The sequence below is a fragment of the Bufo gargarizans genome, chromosome 9 (assembly GCF_014858855.1).
Source record: "Bufo gargarizans isolate SCDJY-AF-19 chromosome 9, ASM1485885v1, whole genome shotgun sequence".
In the NCBI taxonomy this organism is placed as follows: domain Eukaryota; kingdom Metazoa; phylum Chordata; class Amphibia; order Anura; family Bufonidae; genus Bufo; species Bufo gargarizans.
The window spans coordinates 60,651,075-60,660,710 of NC_058088.1; the positions used below are offsets into that span (position 1 = coordinate 60,651,075).

Here is a 9,636-nt window from a genome sequence, read left to right on the forward strand (position 1 = left end):
ATAGTAACCCAGATACTACTACACCTTGTAATGAGACCAGTAACCCAGATACTACTACACCTTGTAATGACACCAGTAACCTCTTTCACACTTGCGTTGTCCGGATCCGGCGTGTACTCCACTTGCCGGAATTACACGCCGGATCCGGAAAAACGCAAGTGTACTGAAAGCATTTGAAGACGGATCCGTCTTCAAAATGCTTTCAGTGTTACTATGGCACCCAGGACGCTATTAAAGTCCTGGTTGCCATAGTAGGAGCGGGGAGCGGGGGAGCGGTATACTTACAGTCCGCGCGGCTCCCGGGGCGCTCCAGAGTGACGTCAGAGCGCCCCATGCGCATGGATTACGTGCCATGCGATCACGTGATCCATGCACTTGGGGCGCCCTGACGTCACTCTGAAGCGCCCCGGGAGCCGCACGGATGGTAAGTATGCTGCTCCCCGCTACACTTTACCATGGCTGCCAGGACTTTAGCGTCCCGGCAGCCATGGTAACCATTGAGAAAAAGCTAAACGTCGCATCCGGCAATGCGCCGAAACGACATTTAGCTTAAGGCCGGATCCGGATCAATGCCTTTCAATGGGCATTCATTCCGGATCCGGCCTTGCGCATTTTCTCCGGCCAAAAAACGTTCCGTTCCGGAACTGAAGACATCCTGATGCATCCTGAACGGATTTCACTCCATTCAGAATGCATTAGGATAAAACTGATCAGGATTCTTCCGGCATAGAGCCCCGATGACGGAACTCTATGCTGGAAGAAAAGAACGCAGGTGTGAAAGAGCCAGATACTACTACACCTTGTAATGAGACCAGTAACCCAGATACTACTACATCTTTGCCCTGTTGATTTGTAGGGACACAACCATATGAACAGATATAAACCTACCCATGTCCTACAGAGATACAACCACAATATGACAGATATACATCTATCCAGACCATGTAGAAATACTGCTATATCTTGATGGACATATACTAACATACTAAACACATAATATTGTGCAAGTCCACATATCCACAAAAGCCACCTTCAATACAACTATTAATGTACAATTGGCAGGCATACACCAACCCAAGTCCACTAGAAATATAAATTCAGCTACTACATTTTACTTGCCAGACATTATCAATGCACTGTATGGCGGTACTGTATTACGGCACTATAGGAGCATCTTAAGACATTGTTATTCACAGCACTGCATGGCAGTTTAATCTGAGTACTATAAAGCAGTTTTATTTGAATCGTATACTATACTGATCTGCATTATGTTAGTATTATTTAGGCACAGTATGACGGTATTTAGATCAGTTAAGGGAACCCAGCATCCCCATGTCAGCAGACCTCCCAGGCTGGCAGACTGTACGTTCTCCTGGGTCAGTACGGGTTAATGCTGTAGTCCAGAGTATCAGGGTGACTCAGTATCTGGCGCTGCGTAGTAATCATTAACCAGCCCGGAGCTTATCTCAGGCCTCAGGTTGAGGAATACAGGCTGAGGGTACATGATGTTTTTGTGAAGAAGTACGTCCATTATAACCGCACTACAATGCCCGCACATCCCTGGAGATCAGATTCGACTTTGTAATGACTACTTCCATGACACAACCAAAAATCCTGGGCGTTTTTCTGCAGTGAACGATTAAAGGTTACGAAATTCAGGACCTTGAGGTTTTATTTCTCCTGTCAGGTTCTGTCTACTCATGCCGTGATGCTGGAGCCTACTGGGCGGACTTACATTCAGGACTTCCCCACATGGGAAACGTATTACTGGAAACAGAGAGGACCTTTTTTTATTTTGAGCACCTGCAGCCCAACAGGAAATTAGAAAACACCACAAAGGCTTCGTTCACATTTCCGTTTTTCACTGACTCCTGTCCGCATTTTCCATGGACAGCACACGTACCCATTGATTGTAATTAGTGTTGAGCAAATCGAAGTATCCGAAGTGGACTTCGATCCGAATTTCAGGGGAAATTCGATTCACCAGAAAGTTGGATTTTTTCATGCTTCGTGGTAACAAATCAATTTTCCCTGATATAGGGGGAGAAAAAAAATAATCAAACTCATCTCAACCATTTGATCGCGTACAGGCCGCCGCAGCCATCTTGATTGAAGATCCAGCGCAAAATCGTGTGCGCAGTGACGTAGGATGTCCCCACGCTGGGCGGCGTCATGACGTCATCACGCACCATGCGGGTTTACACGCTAGATTTTCAATCAAGATGGCCACGGCAGCCTTTACGCATTCAAATGGGATGAGTTTTTTTTTTCTCACTGGTTAACCCCCTGAATGCTACAATGTGCATCTCAGATGAACGCAGCATCTGAGGGGTTCAATGATAGGGGGCGCCTCAATCGCCGTTTCCCATCATTGAGCCCGCTTCTTACAAAGAAAAACAAAGCTAATTTTTTTGGGTAAAATTCGGTGAAGCAGCAGAATAGAATTTTTAAGAACTTCGCTCATTTCTAAGGCCTCTTGCACAAGACCGTTGTTTTGTTCCGTATCCGAGCCGCAGTTTTTGCAGCTTGGATGCGGACCCAGATGCGGAAAGCAGTCTGTGTGCTGTCCGCATCCGTTGCTCCGTTCCGTGGTCCGCAAAAAAAAAATATAACCTGTCCTATTCTTGTCTGTTTTGCCATCCGTGTTTTGCGGATCCGCAATTTGCGGACCGCAAAACACACAACGGTCGTGTGCATGAGGCCTAATTGTAATATATGCGTTCACACATCAGTAGTTTTCCACTGACTGTAGGTCAGTGAAATAAATCACGGAGACATGCACTACTTTGGTTCGGAAGGCGAACCAAACCCGCCCATTGAAGTCTATGGTTTTGTGAAAAACAAAGACACAACACGGATGGCGCCCGCGTTTGGTCCATTTTTCACTGACCACTGATAGGAGATGCTATTTGATTTTCGATTTTCGGCCTAGCAGTGTCCGTGGAACACAGATGAAGGGCAAAGAAATGACACACGGACCAAACATGGATCCTTCACTGACAACTTCATGGATGAAACATGGACAGATTTTTTTCACTGACGTCAAATGGACACAGAAATGTCAACGCGGCCAAACACAGTTTTTTGTTGTTGTTTTTTTATGTAGTGGTGTTCCTTGTGTTTTCCTGTCACAACATGCTCTTGGTTTTGTTTTCAGGTGCTTGACAAAAAATACTCGCAAGTAAAACGCCATGTGATTTGGGCTATTTTTTACAAGTGTTTATTTTTTTTATTGGGGGGGGCAAAAAAAAAAAACACTTGTAAAAAAAAAAAAATTTATAAAAGATAAGCGTGGTAGCACCCTTATGGCTACCTGCACACATTGCGTATTTGCCTGCAGAAAAATCCACGCGAAAGCTACAAAAAAAAATAAACGCAGATAAATCAGCATTATCTATTTGGTTTTTTTGGGTGCGTTTTTTGTGGTTTTGCTGCCGATTAAGGTCTATGGGGAAAACCGCTCTACAGAAAGTGCAAAGGTGAGGAATGACACAAACAAATGATATGCTGTGGATTTTAAAATCCGCAAGGCAGGGCAATTTCCACGCAAACAAAATATGCAATGGTGCCCTGAAGCTCTGGGGTCCCGCACCATATCCTAGCGGTGGGCAGCACAGTGGCACAGAGGTTAGCATTGGTGCCTTGCAGCGCTGGGGTCCAGGCTTCAAATCCGACCAGCGTTAACATCTGCATGGAGTTTGTATGTTCTCCCCGTGTTTGCGGGGGTTTCCTCCGGGTTTTCCAGATTCCTCCCACACTCCAAAGACATACTGATGCAAATTGGCTTGATACGAAATTGACCCTAGTGTGCATTGTGTGATAGGGTTGAGCACCTATATGGCAGCCACTGACTTCCCAGGGAGTCGCCCCAACCACACAACTATTCCTTCGCTCAGTCCTTGTGAGAAAAGCGCATTACAAATGTACGTCACCGTAAATCTCATTCACTTTGATGGTGGCGTATTACGCCGCTATGCATGAAAATCCACACAGAAAATTTGAAAGGTGTGCAGGTAGCTTAAAGGGGTTGTCTAGTTTCTGCTTGACCAAAATAACATGAGATGAAGTGTCACCTGCTCTCGTCCTGACACTTCTTCCTTCGATTCACCGCCAATGTCTATATTGCAACTGCCCCATTAAAGGGGCAAGAGTCAAGAGATCGACCTGTAATAAAGAATAGATCATTACTAACCTGGCAGATCCTCCGCTGCCAGTCGGCTCCAGGCAGGGCTCATCGAGAGAATGTGACCACTGCAGCCAAGCAATGGCCTCTTCAGTGCACCACTGAGGCCAGTACCTGGCTGCAGCAGTCAAGTGTTGTCGATGTGATGTCATAGCCGCCAAGAGTGTCGGAGTGGTGGCGCGGGGTGTGTCAAGTAAATAATCATCAATTCTTTATTACAGGACGATTCCTTGACGCTTGAAACCGGACGACCCCTTTAATGGGACAGCCGCAAGACAGACATTGGCGGTGATTTGAAGGAAGAAGTGTCTGTGGTACTGGGAGAGTACCGTGACACTTCATCTCAAGTTACTTTGGTCATGCAGAGTCAACACATGCCATCCGTGGGTTCACAGAGGTCAGACCCCTACCCTTAAGACTCTGGTGGCACCATCTAGCGATCTGTCACCTGAGATAAGCCCTTTAAAAAATGGCTGAACAGGAAAATAATAAAGAGGCCGCGGAGGCTAATAAATGGGACGATGCCCCTAGCGGCCAATCAAATTTCAGCTCTCATTTGTCAGAATCGGGCAGTAAGAATAAAGCAGAGATCTGATTGGCGGTTACGACAACTCTTCCACTGCTTCCTATCACTACATATAGGAGCGCATTCACATGACCGTATGTATTTTGCAGGCCGCAAACACAGATCCGAAAAATATACGGATGACATCCGTTTTTGTTTTTTTGCGGACCCATTGTAACAATGCCTATCCTTGTCCGCAAAACGGACAAGAATAGGACATGTTCTATTTTTTTTTTTTTTTTTTTTGAGGGGCTGTGGAACGGACATGCAGATGCAGACAGGACACCTCGTTGAAATGAATGTCCAGATAAGGTCGTGTGAATGAGCCCTTAGTACGTGATGATGAGCACAACAAGGTACAGGTTTTTCCTCCACTTCCCCTTCTCAGAATTAACACCTTCACTATTATCTTGTAGATCGTCCCTATGGAGCGGGATCCAGTTGGAGGGGTCACTGTAGATACTTAAGACCCTGAAAATCCAGTTCCACCAGATGAGAATCGTACGTGTCTTCTTGAATGCTTTGGAGGTGTACACTATAAGGTGAATGAGCTAGTTCCAAAAAAAAGTGACACTGTAAGCAGTCAATGGCGCTGACCCGGCAGACATCAGATACTCTGCCTGCGCTAATGGGGGAAAGAAAACCACAAAAATCTCTCCATTTAGAAAAGCTGGATGACACCCAGTAGACATACATGATCATACAATGGCCCATTGCAAGGGAAAGTTAGGTGACAATCTCTATGGAATTTGGAATGGCAATCTTATTGGTTGTCACTCAGCTTTCCCAGAGGCGGATAAAATTAAGAACATATGGTGTCACATATTCCTAACTGGCCATCCTCCTCTATCAGTCCAAAAAAAAAAATCCTCCATAGATAGATCTGTTGCAGGAAAAGGCTACTTTCACACTAGCGTTTTCTGTGGATCTGCAAAAACGCTTCCGTTACCATAATACGTTGTATTATGTCTTCTATAACCATGATGGATCCGTCTTGAAAGTCAATGGGGGACGGATCAGTTTTCTATTGTGCCAGATTGTGTCAGAGAAAACGGATCCGTCCTGACACACAATGTAAGTCAAAGGGGACGGATCCGTTTTCTCGTTTGGCTCCACTTCGTCAGTCGGACAGCAAAAAGCTGCAAGCAGCGTTTTGGTGCCCGCCTCCAAAGCGGAATAGTGACTGAATGGAGGCAAACTGATGCATTCGGAGCGGATCCTTTTCCATTCAGAATGCATTAGAGCAAACTGATCCGTTTTGGACCGCTTGTGAGAGCAGCCCTGAACGGATCTCACAAACGCCAGTGTGAAAGTAGCCAAACCTGGGTGACAACCAGCATGGCTGCTGTTATACGTAGCTCTCGTAGACTGCTGAAAGGTAAATCAGCAAAATCACGCAGTGAGCGTTCCCTTTGTGGCGCATGCAGATGCAGAGTTTCTACGCGGATTGTTTCCGCACCAAATTCCGCCTGTGCGATGCAGATTTTGAAGCTCGTTTTGCCCCAGATCTCACCCATTGCATTCCAAACTCCGCACAAACAATCGACAAGCAGTGGATTTCAAAACTAACACCACACATAAAAAAAGTCACACTGGGGGTCATTTACAAAGAGCGGCTTTTTCCAACGGTCTATTTCCCCCCCCCCCCCCCCCCCCCCCCTCCCCTGCACTGCCAGAAGATTCGCCTGATTTATGATGAGGTGTACCTTGGGCAGTCCATGAGCCTGGAGTAAAAAAAAAACTATTCCAGCCCGACTGAAGTCACTTTTACACCTGTTTTCAAACATAAAAGATAATAAATTTGCCGGAGGCAAAGTCCCAAGTGGCAAGCATGGAGTTAAAACAGCTGTGCGATAAAATAATGTTGCATGAACGTTTAAAAAGTCGGAAGAAGGCATACAAATGTTCTTAAATGACCCCCCACTGTGTACACAAGACCTGGCAAATCGTATTAACCTTACTGGCACGAAGATCCTCGTGTAATCCGCACCGTGTGCATGTGGGTGGGTGACAATCTCCGTGAAAGACTAACTGCACACATTGCGGATTACCTGCGGTTTTTCATGCCGAAAAAACTCTGCGTAGTGCTCTATCATCCGAGCGAAAGAGATTTGTATAAATATCATGTCAATTGTTTGTGCGATTCCGCACCTTCTGAAGAGGGTTTTTCTCCAATAGACTTAACATAAACAGAAAATCTCCACAAAAATCTGCATAAAAAAACATACAAAAAAACACAATAAATTTGATGGGGATTTTCGACCTGCACGAATTGCATATTTGTAGGTGTCCTTCTGATTGGTTATGTTTTTGAGACACAAAGAAAAGCCGGCTAATATGTGTGGTCCTCCACATTCCTGCTGTTCCTTCTTGTGACAAACAACCACGTATTTACAGTAGTCCTGCAGAGTCCGAGACGTGACACTTCAGCCAGTAAGCTTTGCTCTATTTCACAATGGCCCCGTGCCCCAGTGGGCATTGCATTTATAGAAGATGAACAAACAACCTCTATGTTCTATGTAATCATCTCTACCCTACGTGACACAGCAGAGAACTATGAGGCCCACCCCTATCCTCGATGAGGGTTGTGGGATCTTTCATGGAGAATGTAATATGAAGACATTTTTGATTTGAGCCTTATAGGATTTTGAGGGTGTTTTTGTAAAATATTTTTGGATATACTGTATATTTAGGGCTCGTCACTCACCTTGGTTCTGCCATTGATGATATAGCTGCCAAGTTGCTTGCTGCAGTTCATGATGACCTCGTCTATCCTGGACATGAGGATCCCTATGTTCTCACAGCCGGGTTCCTTTCCTTCGACCCAGGCAATCTGATCTCCCCGAATATTTTTGGAAGGTATGGTTCTCTGGCTAACAAGCTGTCCGTCTCTAAACTTCCCACTGCGGTTTAGTATCTCCACCTCATCCAAGACACGGGAACCCAAAGATTCTCCTAAAAAGTTGTCCTTGACACAAATACCATAGTACATCATGCACGGGACGATGTAGTCTAAGGCCATTCTTTGGGCAGATACTACCACATTTGGAGGTTTTGTGCTATGGTGTGCCTCGTTTCTGCAGATCTCTCTTCTCTTGCCCTCCATAGGAGGGAATCCAGAAGGTCCACTTTCTGAGGATACAAGCCTGTTCTCCATTACACCATTCCATTTTCTTTTAACAGGCAATCCATCTCTTCGACCATTGATGGTCACCAACCCGTCCTGGCCAGTGCTGCCACCATCAACCTCCCTGGAAAGAAAACCAGCCATAACCTGGTTCACTGCTGCCCCAGTCCTTACCATCGGCATCTCCCCGTTCGTTAAAACACGTGGCCGAACAGTGCCAACGGCGCGGATCAACAGGGGGTCTGGTTCGGCTACAGCAGAAAAATCCTCTGTAGTGGACTCCTCCTGCTGTGGTTGATAATGGCACCTATTACCTGCGGTTAATGAGCTGACAGTAGAGTGGACATCAGACGGGTGGTGGGGTGTAGTCACTGAGAGTTGTGGAAATCCTTGTACCCCCATTCTGGCACCCTGTAAAGTAGATAGCACTCTGGACTGCCCAGGTTCTTGGCTGGATGACTTAGCTTCACTCTTTATGGGCTTCCCCAGCTGATGCACTCTATCCATGTCAGTGTCAGCATGTTCCTTGCACGTAGCACACGTCCTAGCTCCATCATCATTCAGCTCCTACTGTAGGTCACGGTGCCAGGCAGCAGAGGTAGGGCACTCATTCTACAGTACACAGCTTCACCCGCTGGCTCTCCCCTCTTCTGACAGCAGTGACAGCTCCGGCTGGGTGCAATTAGACATACAACTTTGTCCTACAGAAGAGAGAACAGTTATGAGTAAGCACCGACTGCCCTGCCCTACCATCGACTCAATAAGATAGGAGACCATAAATGCTGCATCAGTCCTGACTAGACATAGAAAAGCCTCAGAGAATCCAGTATATAATACAGGACATAACATCAAGACACTTACCCAGACAGGACCCCCTGATCTCCTCAATGCGACCAGCTCAGACCATGCACTGCAGTCTGGTAGGCTGTGTCTGAGCTGGAGGAGACCACCAGACAGTGATGTTCTCAAGTAGGCAGATCTTGGAGGCTCTCTGCACCCCCAAGGCGAGGACTAAGCTGTGATGCAGGATACTGAGGTCTACCCCCCCTAGCTCCTATTTCTTCCCAACCTGCAATTCTCAATGGATCCTTATAAGACCCCCCACAATGGAGGGCTGTGCTATGCTGCAAGGTTTTTCAAGGATAATCCTCTGTTCTTGTCCTAAGCATATTCAGAGGAGCTGACCTCCCTCCTGGAGCAGCTGGGCAGACCTGTGGCTGCTGCTTGACTAACACTAGTGAGCTCCCCCCTCCTTCTGGACCAAGTCTCCCCCTCCATAAGGCTTTGTGTCAAATACACGTGCACCACGATCATGTGACAGGGGACAGCTGCAGTGTCAGCCAGCGGCCGCTAGAGGGAGAAGGAATCTCTTCTGCTTTTTATTATTGTACTACTGCTGCTGCTGTTTCTTTTATGGTGTGGTTGTATTGTTAACCCCTTGATTACTTTATGCTATTTTGCATCTTTGTTAATCACAGATAGGGCATTCTTTTTATTTATTTTTATTTTTTACAGATTTTATGCACTTTAGTATTTGTTATTTTATTTTTCAGATGGAAAGGGCATAAGGGATAGGATTAGGGATAGCTAGCCATCAGGGTTGCCAAACCATCATTTTTCATTATTTTATTTTGAACAACAAAATTGGAAAACCATAATGAATAATACAGATTATAAGTGATACACGTCTATAGCTCAATATAGCATAGATTTACTGTGAGCTGTAAAATGATGATAATTACCCCCAAAATAATCTAGTCA

At 45.8% G+C, this 9,636-nt stretch overlaps 1 protein-coding gene across 1 annotated transcript in view; it reads right to left on the reverse strand.

Annotated features, from left to right (window-relative positions):
- EGLN2 (egl-9 family hypoxia inducible factor 2) overlaps positions 1 to 9,135 on the reverse strand; it is a 29,903-nt gene extending 20,768 nt beyond the window's left edge. The window contains exons 1-2 of the mRNA XM_044306471.1: positions 8,737 to 9,135; positions 7,456 to 8,576 (exon numbers count right to left, since the gene is read on the reverse strand). Coding sequence (XP_044162406.1) covers positions 7,456 to 8,382 — 927 coding nt within the window. The 5' untranslated portion in view covers positions 8,383 to 8,576; positions 8,737 to 9,135. The remainder of the gene's footprint in view (positions 1 to 7,455; positions 8,577 to 8,736) is intronic.
- Between the last annotated feature and the right edge of the window lie 501 nt (positions 9,136 to 9,636).